Raw genomic sequence first — 22,243 nt, 5'->3', positions numbered from 1 at the left:
TCACAGAGCAGAGTTCAGCATCACTAACAGGGAACGGGTCTAGGTCAGTGGGCCCCCACAAGGACCAGGGCCCACCGGATTTTTTCACAGTGTCCCGCCAGCCTAGTCTGACCCTGATCATGTGACTAAGCCGAGTAGGGTCGGACTGGCCTGCTGGTTGGGCCCTGGTATTGGTGGGCCCTAGTCCCTCTAGTTGCATGATTAGTATTATGTGCCAGAGGCCCAGCTGCTCAGTACCAATGGGCCCACTCGCCACCCATCCGGCCCTTCCGCCTGCATTACTCTACTCTTGCTAATTGTGGTGCATGCAGGAGCAATGTAACACCCTGAAACATCTGTGGCTGCCCAGCCAGACTGTATTGCTCACTCGTAACCTGAACCTGTCATCCTGGCGCGATGCAGCGCCACCCCAGGCCCACTACACAGAGCCTGACCTCCTCCTATCCTAGCCTCCGCCTCCTCGCCCGATCGGGCCATGATGTTGCAGCCTCGGTGGGCCCTGAACCCCCCCGTTCTGACCCTGAAGCAGGGTACTTAGAGCTGGCAAAGGAGAAGAGGCAAATAGGAGGGGACCATGGAGGTGCAAGGAGCCCAGAGAAATAGAGAAATGGACTGAGGTGAGTGCAAACATTGAGGGAGAGAGCAACATGGGGGCTAAATGTGAGAGGGAGAGAAGTCACAGAGTTGGAGAGAGCCGACTAAAAGAGGGCAGATATCAGGACAGGAGGACAGGCCACAAAGGCAAAAGACTCAGAGCGAGAAAAAGCTTTGAGGAGGGTGAGAAACCAATTGAGGTACAATGAGTAGAGTGAGAGACTATGCAGATCAGGGAAGAAATTATACAGCCTAAGTATGCATGGGGAGAAGAAGTAAAGAGCAGATACTGGGAAAATGGTTGATGAAATAGGAGAGACAATGGGGACACATGGAGGAGAAGAAGACATCAGAGGAGCAAACATCAGAGAAGAGGGATCAGAGGGAGAGAGAAAAGAGCAGGTGGGTGACTGGTAGTGCTGTTGTCTACAGGTGTGAATATTTACATTTGGTGTCATTTTATTTGATGTTGACAAGACATAGGCCTTATATAGATGCTCTGCCTGATATAAAGGTTAATTTCGATGTATCATAAAACTGTTATTCATAGTTTATTTTTAAAGCACCAACCATTTCTGCAGAGATGCTCACACTGGGGAAAAGAGAAGCAATGCATCAGCCAGAAATAATCCAAGGGGTCAGAGGCCAGTATGTATGACAACAACACTCTATCAAATTACCTGATATCTCCCACTCTCCTTAATTCCATTTACGCCTTTCCATAACACAGTGGGGTAAATGTGAAAACTGGGAAGCATTAGCCTCACAAAGGATGACTGATCATACCATTAGCCTTTGGAGACCAGCGATGTCACGGATGTATCTGGCTCTCGGAAAGTAAACTAAAGATAAACAATAATTCCAAATGTGGTCTGCGTCCCCTTTTAGTGGGGTATTCTTACACAATAACAATTCTATAACGAAATCCATTTATACACAGTTTCAGGTTACATTTGACACTAAACTAAAATAATGTGTTTTTGAAGTTTCACGGAACAGAATTTCTCTCATTCTCCGTCCCTCAACCTTTCATACTGTTTATTTCTGTAGACCCTTAATAGTTTCAGCAATAGGAACCCAAGCATGACCTGAATGTATTTGCATTTTGCCTCCTAATAGGTCAAATCTCAGTTTTAAAGCCTGAGATATTGTCTCATTTTACTGTGGGAGGAAGAAAACATAATCACCAGCATTAAAAAGTACACGTTAACTTCATGAAGGCACATCAAGTCAACCAGCCAATACATTATCCAGGGCAAATGCAATTATTCTAGATTTTGTTAAATATAAGAATATTTTTCTACAGGCAAAGTAGTCCCTGCCCCAGAGGAGCTTACACTCTAAGGTCCCTATCACATTCACACATGAACAACAATTTCATCAGGATTCAATTAACCTTCCTGTGTGTTTTTGTTACTGGGGAGGAAACCCGTTCAGACACAGAATAGTTGCAAGTCTCTCGATGACTGTTTTATTAAGATAGTTCCATACATAAGTACGTATATATCCTTCAAACCCCCCACTGCAAATGGCCCACTTGTCTCTGCTTTGGCATAATAAACGACAGCTACTGTCTGTGGCTTATATCACACAACGAGATATATTGGGATGACCATTCTGGAGAGCCCAATGCATCACAGAAGTATATAGAATATAAAGCTATCCATGTGTGTGAGTTCCTCAGGTCACCACTGACAAAATACCTAGGGGGTTATTTATCAAGTTCCAAATATCCGAAACTCGAATAATTTGTGGTTTTCGGATTTTCGGATTTTCTAAAAACTCCAAATCCAAAACCCTGACATCTAAAAGCTCTCAAGGTCCTGTCAATGGGGAATGTCCCAGTGTCTGCGCTGATGTCCGTACCGATATCCTATGAGTTTGTGGTTTCTAAACAAAAAACTCAGAAAACCAAAATTTTTTGTAGATTTCAGAGTTTTTTGCGCAGAAACCACAAACAATTTTCGGGAAAGCTCCGAAGTTTGTCCGACCCTATTTTTTCGTGCTTTGTTCTCCATAAATAAGGTCCATTCGGGCAATCGGAGTTGCTTGGATTTCTAACTTTGAAATCCTCAGATAAATTCGGACCTTGATAATTAACCCCCCATGTGTTTGGGTCACACTTACTATTGCTGGTCACAAAAACAACTTGGATAAAAGGATTTCCAACTGGAAAACCTGATTCTCTCTGCATCAACCGCATTATCCCAATTTAACAAAATTGAAAATTTGCCACAATATTTTTATTGGCTGGCCGAAGATACATTTCTATACACTTTCATCAATCGACCAAGCCAATTTTCCAGCATCCCAGCTTAAAGGGAGAGCATACAGCTGGGCTTATACTGTCTGCTGAAATAAATGTAAAGATATATTTCTTACATTGACCTACCTGATTCCACAGATTCAAAGGAAACTATGATAATCTGACTGTAACTGAGAGAGGTACTGTTTGATGAATAACACACACTATTACACTTGTCTGTATTTCATGGCTGCCCTAATCTACCCAATGAACATTGGCCTTAAATCACAGTAGCAACAATAGCATCTTGAACCCTGGCATTTCTGTTCTTTTTGATGCTGCTAAAATTCTTATGCACTCTTTGATTTCCCATCAAAGTCAGGCATCTTCGGTCCCACACCCATTCACTCCGCCAAGACAACATGAAAATGGCACAAGAGAAATCAGCACGATGGTGCCAGGCTATAGTGATTTATTCAATATGGGGTATTTACTGCCATCACAGAATTTCATTTTCTAATCAGACATTTGCCAAACAAATATACCAACATGGTGGCAGATACAAAGGGCACACATTCATTTTTTATTGGTTTTTATTTCTTTTCATTTTCTACCAACAAATCCGGGGAAAACAAGAACATGGTTTTTGGAAAGGTCAGCGTCGTACATATTTGCTTTGGACTTTCTTTGCCTTTTGCTCCCGACAGCGCCTGACCTTTTGTGTGCGTTGTGTTATTTGTGTACGGTCGTTATGTTATGTACGTCGCCAGCCTTTATCGCTCGTCAGTGGTTCCGAGCGCAAAATATAAACAGAGTTTAGTCTTGAAGTGTCGGCTTGAAAAAAAAAACAGAGTTCTCCGGCCAGGATATTTCTCATGATATGGAAGGAAAGAACTTGAGCCTAGTTTAAAGAGCAGATCAGAATGTGGAGGGGATACAGAAAAATAAATACAGGTATGAGATCCGTTATCTAGAAACCCATTATCCAGAAAGTCCTGAATTACATAATGAACATTATAATCAAATAATCCAAATTTTTAAAAAGGATTCCCTATTCTCTGTAATAATAAAACAGTAGCTTGTACTTGATCCCAACTAAGATATAATTAATCCTTATTGGAAGCAAAACCAGCCTTTTGGGTTTATTTAATGTTTACATGATTTTTTAGTTGATTTAAGGTATGAAGATCCGAATTACGGAAAGATCCGTTATCCAGCAAACCCCAGGTCCTGAGCATTCTGGATAACAGGTCCCAGACCTGTATAATCAGTAAAATCTCTCAACTTTTTTAACGTTTTTAACACTAGGAAAAAAAAACTGGGTATTTACCCAAGTTTTTAGCAAATATTTGTGAAAAATATTTGCAACAGTTTCATCTTTTCATGAATACGAAAATCGCATTTAACCCATGGGAAAACACAGTGTTCACACAAAGCTGAGCGAATTTAAAAAAAAAAAAGTACCTTTTGTGAATCATCATCTTAGCACAGAAATGTTATATACAGTTTAATTTAATTTTTTATTTAATTTTGATCTAATATTTTATAACTGTATGCCTCTTTTTCCTAATACAGGTATGGGACCTGTTATGCAGAATGCTCAGGACCTGGGTTTTTCCAGATAACGGATCTTTCCGTAATTTGGGTCTTCATGCTTTAAGTCTACTAGAAATTAATTTAAACATTAGATAAACCCAATAGGCTGGTTTTGCTTCCAATAAGGATTAATGATATCATAGTCGGGATCAAGTACAAGGTACTGTTTTATTATTACAGAGAAAAAGGAAATCATTTTAAAAAAATTGGATTATTTGGATTAAATGGAGTCTATGGGAGACAGCCATTCCATAATTCGGAGCTTTCTGGATATCGGGTTTCCAGATAAGGGATGCTATACCTGTACTATTTCCCCGTCGAAGCTGCCTGAATCTTGCTGAATACTATGAACCAGAGATACGTGAAAAACAGGCACCGCCATAAAATATTAAATATCTCGAGAGAAAAATATACAGTAAATGCAAAATGAGAGAAACCGATTCCGGAGGCATTTACTATTCCTTGGTAAGATTCAAGACTTACTGCTTTCACATGAATGTTTGGGTTCCATTTATTTCCCCTTAATTACTCAGAGCAAACATTAGGGCGGCCTGGAATCTTATGTATATGAATGGCCGTTTGCTAAGCAGCTTCATGCACAAAGAAAGCTCTGTCCTCAAATACATATGTATAAATATATATAACTTTGGACTGAATAAAAAAATATTATGACACTAAGCACGTGCAGGAGAAATGGATATTGAGCTGTGCTCAACTGTGTAAATCAGGTTTGTAGCTCCATATATTTACTGGAATTGACGGAGCTGCGAAAATATTCAATCATATACTAAATGATATATCCCTCCCCCACCCCTACCACTTTTATAGCAAGCTCAGGCTTTACAGTCAATGGTCCACTTTGATAGGTCACCATATTCCCTATAGATACAGAATTCTTTTTAATCTGGAGTTTTGGTTGATGGGTGGGGTGGTCTCCAGACTTTAAGGCACTTGCCATTTCCTCGATGGCCATGATAAGGATTAGGACGGACACCCATGGGAACTTATTTGAGTTTGCAGGACACTAAAATATGGGAAATGTATAGGGCACATGGCCATAGTCTTAGGCAATGCAAGGGAGGTAGGCTTGGAAAGGTAGGGTCTTCTCAGGAAGATAACAGGTTGGTGGCTGAAGATTATAAGGGTCATATACAGCGGAAAGTACAGTATCATTATAATGGACACAATGTTGCACCTAATGACTCCATGCATTAAAGGTACTTGAGCCCAAACACACTCCTTGCCAGTGGCATACTGGGGTGACTGGGGCCCAACACTCCAGTTACAAACTCCAGTCAGCTCCTCCTACTGCCACCAACTCCCCCCCTGGTTGCGTAGCACTTACCACTTCCTTCCCTTTTGTGGCCACGATTGGATATGGGGGACGCCGTCACTCTCATTTCTAGTTGGAGGGAATGGACCTGGGTCAGCAGGTCCAACCCTGCTCCTTGCAATTAATACGTATAATTGTATTAAACATCATTGCATCCCTCCTGCCCCTGAATTATGAGTGCGTGAACCTACTGATGCTGGGGAATAGTGCTGGGTAAATCTTACCTGTTTTGGCGAAAATTATCCAAAATGCATTGAAGTCTATGGTGGCAAAAAAATGTATGAACATTTTTTTTTGTCGAGTAACAATTTTTTTCACCCATTGGAGTCTATGGGCATCATTTTCACTGGGAAACTACAGGGGAACCATAGAGCTGTCGCCACCCTGAATGTAGTAGTAATCCCAGGGTTCCTTAGAAAGTTGTGTCAATAGACAATAGTCAATAATGGAAATATTAAATATTAACCTCCAACAACATGGTTTTAAATCTGAGGCTTCACTTTCCCTTAAAGCTGCATTACCCTGATCCTACAGAGTGGAGAAATAATTAGCCATTAGCGCAAGTTTTACAGTTTTATCTCCCTGTTGTTTGCAATTCCCTGACAAGCTGCCAAAACAAAAGGAAACTTTGAAGGCTCTTCTCCTTTCACTTGGCTTTGGGGTCAGGCCCAAGTGGTGGAACATATCTTTTTGTTGTTAGTAGCAATGACAGATATGTTTATCAAAGCCGGCTGCACCTTCTTCAGATAATCTCGGTAATGCCGTCTGTCAAACAGACTTCTGGCTTCTCTGCAAATACACGAGCTGTGAAAATAACTGTCAGTTTGAGAAGTTCAATGTGAATGGGCCTGAAATCCATGGGTCACCCGGAAATTCACACCGAGCAGAATGAAGGAAAGCGAGAGTGACAAGCATGAATTTTATATAACTACTGTTATTCCTGGGACTTTCCTTAGCATTTTCCTGGTTTATTTTCAATGAGCGCCTTGTTTATACAGCAGTCACCCATGATGGCCCACCAATCAGGACACTGTATTACCCTTACTGCAAATGCTCTGCTTGTCGACTTGGTGGGGAAAGGAATGGAAGAATCTCCTTCCACCGTTGAACAGACAAGCAAATAACTGTGATCATACTGAACCCATTCAAGTTTTTCTTAAACATGTTAGTGATTGAGGCCACAGTTGTGGTAAAAAGTTTAAAAAACTTGTGTTGGCCCAGTGTTTCAGGCTACTGTCAACTGATGTTCTTGCAGAGGTTCTGTCTATGGGGGACAATTTCAAAAGCCACATTTTTTAGGCAGCTTAAGGGCAGAGACACACGTGGAGATTTGGGGAGATATTGTCACCTGGCAACAAATCGATTCTTCTTCAGGCGACTAATCTCCCTGAACTGCCTTCCCGGCGGCTTGAATCTAAATCTCTGGTGGGATGGCACTCGGATCGATTCGTTTTCCGATGTTGGCCCAAGCTTCCTCGTGAGGCAACTTCTGGCGACATCGGAAATCAAGTGCCCAGAGTGCCATCCAGCCGGCTAGAATCTAAATTGCTGGTGGGAAAGCAGTCGTATCGCTTCGTAGCCTCACGAGGAACTTTGAGCGACTTCGGAAAACGAATTGCTCCGAGGCAGTTCAGGGAGATTAGTCGCCCGAAGATGAGTCAATTTTTCGCCGGGCGACTAATCTCCCTGAATCTCCATGTGTGTCTCTGCCCTACGGGGCAGTATACCCGGTTTGATGACATTAGTACAATGACTAGGGCTTATACCAATCATACTTTTTGCCTACTGTTTTAATTAAGAGATATGGATGGATTTTCTTGTGCTAAATAGGGCAAAATGTGTTCTTACGAGTACAATCAAAACAACTGAGCAGTCAACTGAGAAGTGGCTGTATAATGAGCTTCTTCTTATCTAAAAGAAACAGTTGGGGAAAAGGGGGGTTTGTTTATACAAAGGCTTTTCAGTGGATTGTTGAATTGGTTTTGACCTTATTCATAAGAACAACAAAGTAGAATCTGATTTCCCTAGGGAAAGAGTGGCCCTAGGAAACGTGGAACAGTTTAAATTTCACACTAGAATGGTGCAGGAAAACCATAAATTATAACAAAACAGTAAAGAATTAAAAAAAGGAGACCAACTGCAAAATGTTTTAGAACACCGCTGTCTAAATCGTGGCAAAATATAATTTAACATCAAACATCCTTTAATTTATACTTTATATGAACAGAGACGTGTATTTTGCTGCTCTGCACTTATGTTATGCACTATTTTAATGATATTATATTTTAATATAATGAAAAGACTATGGTGAGAATTTTTAGGAGACAAGTCTTCCCAACCATTTAAAATAAGCAAAACTCTGCACTGAAATTCTGAATCCCTAGTGTCCTTAACCCCCTCACATTTTATCTTATTTATTAGCGATAGGGAAGGGAGCCATCGGTTGATGTTACGTCAGCACAATATTGGGACGTCCCTGAATCTTTCAGTTTTTGCACTGAAAATGAATATAAAAATGGTAGATATGGGCAGTTGGAGCTTGTGCTATTACTGGACTGCGCTATAAAAATAGAACAAGGTTTCCAAGATAAAAATTAATTCCCTAATGTTCCCCAAAAGTACAACCCCCCCCACACTGCTTATATGCCCCACTGCAGAGTGGGCAACTAGAAGCCCTTCAAATACTGTTGAAGTAAAATCCGTTATTACCGACATCTTTGGACAAGTGATTGGAACAATAGAAAGGTAGCCATACTGTGTGTGAACACTTATATGACTATGGACGAAGTCGAAGAGTTTACCCGATTGGTATGACTGCCATAACTTGGAAAACCCCAGGTCCCAAGCATCCTGGACAATAGATCCCATAACCTATTATGGGATCTACATGCTTCCATTCTGTTTTCTAAAATGCAATATGTTTAAGGGGCTGGGCAGGAAATGATTCTTCCATAATGCTAAAGACGGGTAAAAAGATTAAGCAGAAATTGATTGTGAAGTAGGAATGTATTGAACATATACAAAGAATATTAGGAAGGACATTGAAAAGCATTTCTTATTTTTGAGTGTTGAGGGCTCACAAGGCTACTTCTTACAGCAAAATGACCTCCTACAACAAAACCAATAATCTGCTACACACTAAAGCCTGGCACTCCAAAGCCAAAGCAAAATTCCCCTTACAACAAAACAGTGTCGGACTGGCCCACAGGGATACCAGGAAAAGTCCCGGTGGGCCCAGATGTCAGTGGGCCCTCCTGCTTTAAAACATTTGGCCTATTTCATGGCCATTCCCTATTTCAATGAGAACTAAGAGGCTTAATAGATGGAACAATAGATTATAGTATGTAAAGAAAAGAGACTAGGAGAATAGAGGTTGAGTGAGAAGATTAAGAATAATAGTACTGAGAGTGGGCCCCTGGTCTAAGGTTTTTTGGTGGGCCCCTAATCTAAGGCTTTCGGGTGGGCCCCTGGTGTCCCAGTTCGACACTGCAACAAAACCAATAACCTACTACGCACCAAAGCCTGGCACTCCAAAGCACAAGCAGAATGACCACTTACAACCAAACCAGTACCCTGCTACCCACCATCCTAACACTCCAAAGCCAAAGCAAAAAAAAACCTCTTACAACAAAGCCAATACCCTGCTACCCACCAAAGCCTGGCACTCCAAAGCCAAAGCAAAATGACACCTTACAACAAAACCAATAACTTGCTACCCACCAGTCTAGCACTCCAAAACCCAAGCAAAATGCACCTTAAAACCGAACCAATAACCTGCTACACACCAACGTCTGGTACTCCAAAACCCAAGCAAATTGACCTCTTACAAAACAGAACAATATCCTGTTACCAACCAAAGCCCGACACTCTAACACCCAACAAAATAACCTCTTACAACCAAACCAATACTCTGCTACCCGTTAAATTCTACTATTCCAAAACCCATGGGGTGTTGGTTTGGTTGTAAAAGGTAATTTTGCTGTAAGTAGTAGCCAATTGAGCCCTTGGCTACCAAAACCAACAGTAGTACTCGAAGTTAGAAGAAAATCTCATCCCAACAGAGAAGGGAAATTAGTCTCTAGGTAATACCCTTAGCATCAGTTGAATGATATCTTCTGCTCTGTGTTGATAACTAAATCTAAGGCTGCAGCTGCACTGGCAATGTCACATAACAATTTAGGCACATTAATAAGCGTGAAATAAAGAGAAAATGTGTTTTCAAATGTGGAACAAAGTATGCATATGGAATAAGTTTTATTAATTACAAGATAAGAATAACACAGAGGAAGTTAATGGGCTGCACATCTATTATTTAACACTCAGAGCACATTTCATTATCATTCAATGTTGCAAATAATGAACATTTGTCTTTGCCTGAGATTTCTGTGCAAGACATAACGTTATAACATGGCACAACTGTACAACGGCACATGATAGTGCTATAAGGATTCTAATATTGAAAGGCTGCAAACGCAGAACAAGTGTTCTGAATGATAATCCATAGGCTACCAAAGTAGAACGAGTCTTCTGGTAACACAAAGCCTACAGATATTGTGCTATTGTTATGGTAACACAAAGCAATATAGAACTGTTCAGATAACACAATGGCTACAAATGTAGAAGAACCGCTCTTATAATTTAAAGTCTACCATTATAGCATTACTGTTCTAATTTCACAAAGGGTAACAATTTCGTACAACTTTTTGATGACAGAAGGGCTATCAAAATAGAACAGCTGTTCAGATAAGACAAAGGTGGACAATATGAAAGATAAGAGAAAGACTACAGACTTCATTGACACAACTGCAGGCAAGGTTCTAAGTCTCCTAGACTGAGCAGCATTCAGACAAGTAAGAGCAAGGAGACTTTTAATCCAGTACAAGGGGCCTAAGGATATGATGTTGACCATGGTAATAGTAAATGGTGGGTTGCTCCCCCCACTAACAGAATATGGGGCAGATTCACTAATGGGTGAATTTTCGCCAGCATCAGCTTCGCACTTATTGCACCACTTCGCCAGGCGCAACTACGATACGAATACGCTAATTCACTAATATGCAAAGTTTCGTCCTGAGCGTCGAATGCTGGCGACTTTTCGCTAGCGTTGCTTCGGCTGTGCGAGCATTTCATAGTGAAGATGCGCTAGCGTTCATTTGTGGCTAACGATACTTCGCTACTGATCTTGCGCTTAGGTCGATTTGCATTGGGCGGGAAATTTAAAGTTATATGGAGGTCTTTATTATAAAGTTGCTGCAAATGGTTTAAGTTAATTACACATGTCCAGGGAACCTTAATAATGACAAGAGAGTTAATATAATGCCCTACTCATGTAAAATTAATGTTCCATATTTTATAAAATGTGTTGAGAAATCCGATTACCCAAAAAAGTAAGTTAGGACTTTTGCAGCCAATTCCGCTTAGAAAAAGTAAAAGTCGTCTGCATTTTTTTGAACTTTAATGCATTTTCGGCTCACAGGATGTCATGTAAGTGATAGAAGATTTAGGGACATCTAGCTGCTTTATAGCACTTCGTCTGGTCTGAGGATGGCAAAGGCAACTCTGACGAAGGAGGTAACGTTCAGTAAAATCCGCATTTTAGTGAATTTGCGCATTAAAGGGATCCTGTCATCGGAAAACATGTTTTTTTCAAAACACATCAGTTAATAGTGCTACTCCAGCAGAATTCTGCACTACAATCCATTTCTCAAAAGAGCAAACAGATTTTTTTATATTAAATTTTTGTCAATTTCCCAGCTGCCCCTGATCATGTGACTTGTGCCTGCACTTTAAGAGAGAAAGCTTTCTGGCAGGCTGCTGTTTTTCCTTCTCAATGTAACTGAATGTGTCTCAGTGGGACATGGGTTTTTACTATTGAGTGTTGTTCTTAGATCTACCAGGCAGCTGTTATCTTGTGTTAGGGAGCTGCTATCTGGTTACCTTCCCATTGTTATTTTGTTTGGCTGCTGGGGGGGGAGGGGGTGATATCACTCCAACTTGCAGTACAGCAGTAAAGAGTGATTCAAGTTTATCAGAGCACAAGTCACATGACTTGGGGCAGCTGGGAAATTGACAATATGTCTAGCCCCATGTCAGATTTCAAAATTGAATATAAAAAAATCAGTTTGCTCTTTTTAGAAATGGATTTCAGAGCAGAATTCTCCTCAAAATTTTCCTCATGACAGTATCCCTGTAACATCCGTTCGCCAGAGCGAAAAGTCGCCTGGCGATACAGTGCAAATGACCGCTAGCGACGGTCCCGTCCATTAGCAAATTGGCACCTGCGCCTCTTAGTGAATTGGTGATGTCCCTGTGGGTGCTCACGCTAGCAAATTGTCACTAGCGTTAGCCACTTCGCTCCTTGGTAAATCTGCCCCTATGGCTCACATGCAGAGTCCATTACTGATGGTATATGGTTTAGAACCTTCAAAGATGCACTAATTGAACACAGTTATATCTAGAGTAGCCCAGCTATTCTGCAAAGACAAAAGCCACCACTATTGCACAAACACAAAACACCACTGAAATATTCTATAAATGTATAATCGTGTATAACATTTACAATCAGCTAATGCTACAACTGAAGCCATAGGTCTGTGGCTTATTATTTGAAACAAACAGCTACATTTCCAAAAGTCAATCAAACAAAAAAAGGAACAAAAAAGTAGAGGTCTGGAGGCCTAAATCACTTACTTTTGTGGATTGATTTGAGGATTTAATGTACCTCTCCTGTTTATTTAACCATGGAGAAGTTCTTAAAGTTTTTTTGAGAAGCTCACCAGTGTTAGGGTTTGGATATTCTGCTCCAGACCTGAAGCTTAGGGGTGGTAAGTTTATTTATTTCTATTATTATCTGCATTCAAAATGTATTTTCCCTGCATAACTAGGTGTTGCATAGCACATTGTAGAGGGGACAGGAATTGGGAACTAGATGAGCCCCCCTTCTTCTGCTTGGTGCACAGAGAACCCTGTAACTGGCACCTGTACTGGGGTTGGGTATAGATATAGTCAAATATCCTTTTTATAACCAAATGGTTTATTGAATACAATAAGGACCTTCAAGTTTTCGATTTACACATGATGTTGGAGTACAAACATCTATCATAGCTTTATCAGAAAGGTCTATATAAATACACCAGTAAACCCTCAAAGTAATGCTGATCTGAGTCTTCTGTCAAAAGAAACACTGCATTTCTTTCCTTCTATTGTGTACTCATGGGCTTCTGTATCAGACTTCCTGTTTTCAGCTTAAACCTCCAGGGCTAGGGCTTGAGCATGCTCAGTTTGCTCTTCTCTCCCTTACCCCCTCCCTTCTCCCCTTCCTGCTGTAATCTGAGCCCAGAGCTATGATTGAGCAGGGAGAGACTCAGGCAGGAAGTGATGTCACACCAAAGCTAATACTGCAGCTGCTATCCTGAACAAACTGAGCTTCTAGAGATCTTTACTCAGGTATGGTAAAGCATTCTGCAGAATAACAAAATTACAAAAAAAAAATTTCTAAATGCAATACATGCACAAAATGCAAAATATGCACCAGAAATGAAAAAAGTTAGTCCTTTAGTTTAGTCCCCTCCTGCCGATCCTAATTCAGTCTCTCATATAGTGTTATAGTTTGCACTATTGTGGCTTATCTATTGCCAATAAACTGCTTCTGTAGCTTTCCTTCTTCTTTAAACGAAAATAAGCATAACTGAAGCCTTAACTTAACAATACAGTGAATTTCATATTGAAAACAATGCCTTAAGCAATGGTAACAGACCATTTAGCAATGAAATGTCCCGTGAGCAAGCAGAAGATGGCCTTACCTTTACATAGAGCTGCTGGAATTCGTCCAGGTTCAGCCGGCCACTTGGACAGTCCTTCAAGAACCCTTTGTACCACTGTTTAAGCTCGTGCTCATTAAACTCTGTGCTCTTCACAAGATCCTCCATTACTTCAGGAGCAAGTTTGCTGTTCTGTTTCCCCATTTTTCTTCTAGAAAAAGAGAGGCAACCTTGAATTTCTTATAACATAGTAACATAGGTTGAAAAAAAGGCACATATCCATCATGTTCAACCTTTCAACTATTTTATGCTGGCTAACTGCCAGTTAATCCAGAGGAAGGCAAAAACCCCCATCTGAAGCCTCTCCAATTTGCCTCAGAGGGGGAAAAAATACCTTCCTTCATGGCAATGGGACCAGTCCCTGGATCAACTTGTACTATGAGCTATCTCCCATAACCCTGTATTCCCTCACTTGCTAAACACCATCCAACCCCTTCTTAAAGCTATCTAATGTATCAGCCTGTACCACTGATTCAGGGAGACAATTCCACATCTTCACAGCTCTCACTGTAACAAACCCCTTCCCAATATTTAGCTGGAACCTCTTTTCTTCTAAACGGAATGGGTGACCTTGTGTCAGCTGAAAAGACCTACTGGTAAATAAAGCATTAGAGAGATTATTATATGGTCCCCATATTATTGCAAACTGTTTTGGAACCTCTGGAACTGCTCTCAACCCATGTAGAATACAGATATAATTAATTAAAGCCAAAAATCTTTCCTAGGAAGAACAACCGCCCCCCCCTGTCCATTACAACAGGCATATAGCCAGGTATTTGGCTGTCCAGAAAATGGAACTTTATGCTCCACCGCATGCAAGAAGTTTCTGGGTTCCCTATTGTGAAGGTTACCACATAAATAAATGACTAAAGTGTGCCCATTTCATTTTAATGTCTTTATTCTTGTAACTGCCACAGTAAAAAAAATACCCACCCTGAAACACAGTTGCATATTTATTAACACACATTATTTTCACAGAACATAAATATTGACACCAAACTGAGACAAAGTCACCTACAGTACAAACCCAGCTCACCATTCTAGAATCGACAGATCATCTGAGATCCTTATGTCGACATTCTGGTTGCTAACAACCTTGCATCAAGCACAATTTCTTTCTAGGTTGGCACTCAGCCTTCTATGACTCTGGCATTTAAACAACGCCGAACAACATTTATCAGCTCACACCTTCCTAATGATTTACACTTGGCTGTTCTTTAATTAAGCTAATCTGCTATTTCATTAACAGGAGATATTACTTTCCCTTTCGAGCCAAGTGGATTCATCAGCAGATGTATGATTTAACAATGTTCAGAGTCAAGGTGGCTGCTGGGGTTTGATAATGATAATATCAAATAGGTTATTACACTTCCAGATTGATTGCAGTTGGTTCCATTTGACCACAAACAAGGGGGCAAAGTCATTAAGCAACGAAAATGCGCTAGCGATGGCTTCGCTGCACTTCGCCAGGCGTGGTTTCGCCAGGGCGCCGCTAATTCACTAAAATCCAAAGTTGCACCCAAGGAGGCGAAAGGTAGTGAAGTTGCGCTAGCGTTAATTTGTCAAGCAAATCGAAGTTACGCTAGCGATGCCTAATTTGCATATGGCGCCAAGTTAAAGTACAATGGACGTAAATGTAGCAGCAAATACATTACACTACACAAGCCTGGGAAAGCTTCATAAAATAAAATAGAGTTGTTATTTTGTCCTACACATGTGCCCAGTGTATAGTTTAGGTGCCATATGTTAGGAAATGTAGGGGGGAAGGAGGGTACCCCCAAAAAAAATTACGATCTTTTTCAGCCTATCACCCTTAAAAAAGTAAAAAGACACCAGTGGTTTTTGGGACTTAGAAAAAATGTAAACTTTTTTTGAAGCAATCCCTATCTACTCTATTGCACTTCGCCTGGTCTGAGGTGGCGAAAGCAAGTCTGGCGCAAGAGGTAACGTTCAGTAAAATCTGCAAGTTAGTGAATTAGCGTAGTTACGTCCCTTCGCCAGAGCGCAACTTCGCCTGACGTAAGGGTGCGAAGTAGCGCTAGAGTAGGACAACTTCGCTAGCAAATTTACGCCAGCACCCGTTAGTAAATCGGCAAAGTGGCAAAACGACGCCACGCTGGTGAATTTTCGCTAGCGTTAGCCACTTCGCCCTTTAGTAAATTTGCCCCATGGACGGTTGGATTAAACTTATAAGACCTTCCAGCGTATAACTCAAACCTGTGCTCATGGTCATCAACCAGATTTTCTTTATCAATTGTGCTTTACATACACCCCACAACTGTTTGGTTGACCATAAAAGTGGCACAATAAAGCAAGTTAGTACCCCCAACCGTTTTATTTGGTTTACCCAACTGACTGACATGTGTTGACCCAAAATAATGTTGTCCATCCAAAATTCCAACATCAAATAACTAAAGTGATCACCTATGGAGCAAATCTGACCACAGGCCAAATGACTGACTTGATGTACACCAGTGATTCCCCAACCAGTGGCTCGTGAGCAACATACGGCTTGCCGACTAATTAGATGTTGCTCCCAGTGGCCTCAAAGCAGGTGCTTTTTTTTGAATTCCAGGCTTGGGGGCAAGTTTTGATTGCATAAAAACAAGGTTTACAGCCAACCAGAGCCACATAGGGTCTACCATATTTGGCACCCTCAGGAACTCTTTGCATGCTTATGTTGTTCTCCAAACTTTTTTTTACATTTGAATGTGGCTCATTGGTAACAAAGGTTGGGGTCCTCTGGTGTACACTGTAGGGGTCTTTTACTAGAACCCTGGATGCAAATACCAGAGCAAAATTGAGCTCATTCAAATAGCATTTGCATCAGGGGTCTGGATGTCCTCTGAACGTACTATTTTATGTAAGGATTTATTACTTAGGTTGCCTTCAAGATGAAACCAATTATAACATAGATTTAAATTACACAGCACTCGAATCAGCTCCCCTCGGAACTAACAGAAGAGTTAACAGTATTGTCAAGAGTTCCGTGTCCCGGTAATTAATGATAAAACTCAGACAGAACACCCTACTTACAGCCTGCTACTTTCACTTAGAGCCGGAATTCAGCCTATATGGAATACTAACCTACTTTTCTCTCAGATTTAATGATTGAAAAATGAACCATGTAAGAAAACAGCAAAATATCCAGTAGGGCAATTATATTTAATGAATGGAGGCCCTGCTTTAGTTAAAGCAAATATAAACTTAAATAGATTAAAAAACCGAGGCACCGTCACACTGATGTATTGGAATGGTTCGGGTAAAATAAAATGAGACTGAACAACTTTATTTCAGCCGCCCACCTTCATATTTCATTGAATGGTATAAATAATCTCATTAATAGACGACTTCAACCAAACTATCCGAAGACAGTTACAGCATTTTTGTGAAGATCTAATCTCAAAAGTATAACACAGAGATGGGAACAGAGTTGATTTATCTTTACATGAGCTTGTATCCAGCAAATGTTTCCTCTAGTTAAAACAGAAAAACCAATGGAAATGTTAAATTCAACAATCCTAAATATGTTCTTCTGAACCTTTTTTAAAGGGGAACTATTGCGAAAATGAAAATTTAATATAAGCGTCAGCATACTGAAATAAGAAACGTAGTAAATACAATCAATTAAAAATGCTGTACTGTTTCTGAAATAATCAAGTTTATCTTCACTATTCCTCTCTCAGCATCTGTTTCTTGTCATTCTGTCTTCAATCAGGAGTTGGGGGGCTCCTTTTGCCTAGAGGAAAGTAACGGAACTAGGTGGGGGCAGGCCCTTCTGTGGGCCGTGCAGCCGGGCCCCCCTCACCCTCATCCGTGCGCATTTTCTTTGCGGCTGCAGCCAACTCCAGTGCGCGTGATCTGCCTGTGGGGGCCCTGCACGATGCGGGCCCTGGCCCAGTTACACCCCCTGCCCCCCCTGGTAGTTACGCCACTGCTAGAAGATGTATTAGAGTTCACTCTATACAAATCACCAGACATCATGTCTCTCTACATGCAGGATTTGTGCAAAAGGCAGTTATTTTGTTTGTACTGGAATCCGTTATTTGTGTGTTATTTGAGTGAGCTCTATGGGTAGGACGTTTTGGCACGATCCGCCACGCTGCAACAAAACGCCGGCGTCAAATAGCATGCAACGGAAATAAGGTAAGTAATGGAAATGTCGGATGAAGTTACATCTGACAGCCGTGTCCCATCGGATCAACGCTGCGACACCATCCGACAATGTATTCACTTACCTTATTTCTGTTGCATGTGATTTGACACTGGCGTTTTGTTGCAGCGCGTCGGATCGGCCGAAAACGTTGATGTAGTCCTACCCTAATACATCTGCTATAAGACATCTAATTGGATATCTAATTGGATCTAACTGTCAACTATCTGACACCCAACTGCTGCATAAAGAGAGAATCAAGAGGAACAGATGCTGCGAAAGGAATAGATAGACTTGATAGATACAATTTTATATTAAATCTTCATTTTTGCAATTGTTCCACTTAAGGTTTCAGCCTCCTCCTATAGGCTGCTGGGTAGGGTTTGCCACATTTAAAAACAAGAATATACTTAAATTACTTTTATTTTGGATTTGATCCCACCTTCTGGATATTCAGAGTAAAAGAGAGGAAAATAGTTTGAGCCTCTTTCCTAATGAATCCGCCAGTACAATGAGCTCATCCTTACTTGTAAATATGGTACCAAGGCAGCAACTTAGGAAGGGGATGGGTTCATTTAAACATGACTCATTATATCTCTTTAAACTTCTCTGTTTACAAGGGGTTGTATTTTGGTCACAACAAAATGCTGTTATGATCTATTAGTTCTCTATAAAGAAAAGTATAAAGAAAATACAGATAATTCTGAATTAACAGCATAGATTATTTTATACTAATACAGGTATGGGACCTGTTATCCAGAATGCTCGGGACCTGGGGCTTTCTGGATAACAAATCTTTCTGTAATTTGGATCTTCATACCTTAAGTCTACTAGAAAAACATTAAAAAAAACAATAGGCTGGTTTTGCTTCCAATAAGGATTAATTATATCTTAGTTGGGATCAAGTACAAGCTACTGTTTTATTATTACAGAGAAGAAAGAAACATGAAGTCCAATAATTTCTGCATCTCATACCTGTACTTCTGTAACTTCTGTATCCAAAACACTAGGAATGTGAAAATATAGGAGCAAAATTGACCCCACGATTGCTCTTCAATTTGCAGGTGGAAAAACAGGTATGTGGGGAACCCTGTACTTTATATCTGACGTGTAACATTAATATTTATGTGCCCACAGAAAGGTAACCTATCCTCTATAGTTTTAGTTGGCCTTCTAGTGGTATTTCCAAAGCTGCACAGAATATAAATGTTTCTATATCTCAAGATATTAGAATTAGCACAAAGTGGAAAACAAAAATCAAAATTACCATATTTTCAAGCCTATCTGCTACTCGGCAATCCACAAAATCTTGTGACACGGCAATGGGTGCAGCTTGCACCTGTAAGGGAGCTGGAGGCAAGTTAGAGGGAACACAAGTAGGAGCAAGAATTTTGTATATGATTTTTTAATGTGTCAACTTTGGGGCCATTGTGAGAATAGCAATCATAAATGAACCCATGATCCCCCATGTAGGATTCCAATAAGCACGCCTAAATATTATGGTGGTTGCCAAAATTTCACCTGACGTAAATCAGTGGAAACCAAAGAAAATATTGACATATGTTATTTAAGCAGTGCAACTGTACATGTGCTAAGCAAATACTAATTACACACACGTCACACTATCCATTGATTCCGTATAACTATAATGCTTTCTTACAGACAAAAGACAAAGGTTTCAGAAATGTGAGGCTGGTTTTACCAGTTGTTCATTAAAATCAGCCCCTACTGTTTATTATCCTCCTGTCTTTGCACCTTATTTTCCTCCAGCGAAAACACAATGCATGGAATCAATGCTCAAAGCCCTTATATTCTACTCACATTTGTTTCCTGTCCAAAAAAGTGCCCCCTAAGGACATCTATTATCTGACCTTAATGAGACTTTTATTGAATACAGGAGTTTTTCCGACCCTCTTCCTTTCAATAATTCTTATTAATCCTGCCTGGAATAATGACATAGTTTCCAATATCCATAAAGGAAAGACTGTCAATCATCATTCTGAGTTCCTGATGGCAAAAGGTTCTGCACAGGCCTTGTGTAGCCAAGCATTATGCAGTCATAGTGATTATCTTTTCCAAAGACCTTGTGTATTATTGAAAGCCTAAACCTTCCAACATGTTCCTGTCTCCCAAACCAAGGTCCTTCAAAAAAGCAATAAAAGCCAAGGCCTACGGTGAGCGGCTAAAAATTCTATAGTAACAAACAACATGGTGGTGATTTCCAAGGGTTTGTGCCTTTTTCCAGCCAATAACCATGACTGCCGAAAATCCAGGGTGATGTTGGTGTGTTTAAAGGGGAAGTAACGTGTAAAATAGAATATGGCTAGAAACACTGTATTTTGTATACTAAACATAAACATGAACTTACTGCACCACAAGCCTAATCAAACAAATGATTTATGCTTTCAAAGTTGGCCACATGGGGTCACCATCTTGTAACTTTGTTAAACATCTTTGCAAGACCAAGACTGTGCACATGCTCCGTGTGGTCTGGGCTGCTTTGGAATCGTCATAAATGATCAAAACAGCACAAGTCAAATAATATCTGCCAGAAGCCGATACAGCAAGACTGATTAATAATCAGAATATACAGACTGCACTGGGTCCTGTGTTGTCATGTAATCTAATGCGGATTTTATAGTTTTTGTATTGTTTAATACAAACTTTCTCCAACTCTGCAGAACCAGTGGCAGCAGCAAAATAATCTTCCAAATAGAATCACAGTTTATCAGTTTAAATCTGGCTCCATGATCTTTGTCCCTGCAGCTGGAGTTGGAAACAGTAAAGGGGATATAAAGGCAAAAATAAAATCCAATACAAATCTCAACACAGTCGCCAACTGCTCTACAGGGAAACAAACAAAGCTGCTTGAGTTCTGCATGGCTGGGAAATAAGGCGGGGGCTTCCCCTGCTGTTCATAAGTATGATTGTTTCCCTGCAAAGCAGTTAGGGACCGTCTGACAATTCCTGTCCACGGCAGTCAGAGCAAGTAAATGAAGGGAGAATTTTACTGCATACAGTCAGGTTTCTTATAAAAAAGGTACACATTTTGTAATTAAAGTATATCGGTTTCTTTTTCTTTAAAGAAAGTAAAAATGGCCCTTTAAATCAGTATACAATTAACACTAAAAATAGTGTCTATAAAAATAGGAAAATGCTATTTATTAAAAACCATTTACAAAAATGTACGCTCTCTTAGGGAAACCCATCTGCTGTACTCTCCAACAGATAGATATACATGAACAAAGGGTTTGTCCTCGGTGGTATTAGGAATCGAATTAAATGACATGTTGGAATCCTCTTGAGGAAAGGCTGAGTGAAGCGTGAAATGGAAAAAGTGGCAGAGCAGAACCCCACTTGCACAATGGGACATGATCACAGCAGGAGAGATGCAGATATTCTGTTCTCCCGGTGGGGATTTCATTGTCTCACCTTCCTATTATATGACTTCATCATCTTCATCTACTTATGGAAATGGGAGGACTTCTATCAATTTACAATTAAGAGATGTGAGAACTAATTTACTCTCAGATGTGCTTGTGCACTGACAGGCCCTCAAAGCACCATTCACCTGGCACTTTTGACTGTTCTTCGCCCCAAGCAAGGACACTGCATCTTGTGCCGGTTAAGACTTATTTGCATATCTGCAAGTCCAGTGTAAGGAGCTCATGTTTTCAAGGCTTGGATTAAGGAGACATTAAATACAAGGCTCCAGATGCATTTTGTAAAGGGTAAATCAAGATTAACAAATAACAGTGACTGTCACCAAAGAACATGGGGCAAGGCACAGAATGGGCAATTCTTTGTGCCATTCCCTTGAAATTTGACCTCCTCTACCTTCACAAATGAGTCCTAAAGTTTGTATTATTGGCCTTTTTACTTTTATATAATGTACAATAAATATAATTGACTGGGATTAACAATTGCATAGAAGTGGGTCAACACCAAACAGCACCAGTCAACCAAACACACCCTTCTAGTGCTCACTCTCACTCCTTTAGCATTGGAAACCCCTTCCTTTTTGACTGTGATTTGTTTTAAAGCTTATTTGAGACTACCAAAGTCAGCAGGACTTGAGGTGTCTATTAATGCTCCCGTAGGAATCACATGAGTTGCCAGTTGTATACATTAAAGGGCATGTAAAGCCTAAAAAAATAAAATCCTCTTTTTACTTTCTTTAATGAAAAAGAAACCTATCTCCAATATACTTTAATTAAAAAATGTGTACTGTTTTTATAAGAAACCTGACTGTATTCAGTGAAATTCTCTTTCATTTACTGCTGTGAATAGGAATTGTCAGATGGTCCCTAACTGCTCTGCAGGGAAACAATCATACTTATGAACAGAAGGGGGGGCAGCTTTGTTTGTTTCCCTGTAGAGCAGTTAGTGACTGTGTAGAGATTTTTATTGGATTTTATTTTTGCCTTTACTGATTCCAACTCCATATCATAGAGCCGGATTTAAACAGATAAACTGGGATTCTATTTGGAGAATTATTTTGC

General features: G+C 40.4%; 1 protein-coding gene across 1 annotated transcript in view; it reads right to left on the bottom strand.

Moving 5' to 3' along the window:
- vsnl1.L (visinin like 1 L homeolog) overlaps positions 1–22,243 on the bottom strand; it is a 97,906-nt gene that overhangs the window by 36,829 nt on the left and 38,834 nt on the right. Inside the window, 1 exon segment of the mRNA NM_001094842.1 lies at positions 13,571–13,739. Coding sequence (NP_001088311.1) covers positions 13,571–13,732 — 162 coding nt within the window. The 5' untranslated portion in view covers positions 13,733–13,739.

The sequence above is a fragment of the Xenopus laevis genome, chromosome 5L (genome assembly GCF_017654675.1).
Source record: "Xenopus laevis strain J_2021 chromosome 5L, Xenopus_laevis_v10.1, whole genome shotgun sequence".
Classification (NCBI taxonomy): Eukaryota; Metazoa; Chordata; class Amphibia; order Anura; family Pipidae; genus Xenopus; species Xenopus laevis.
This window is presented reverse-complemented; position numbering and strand designations above follow the sequence as displayed.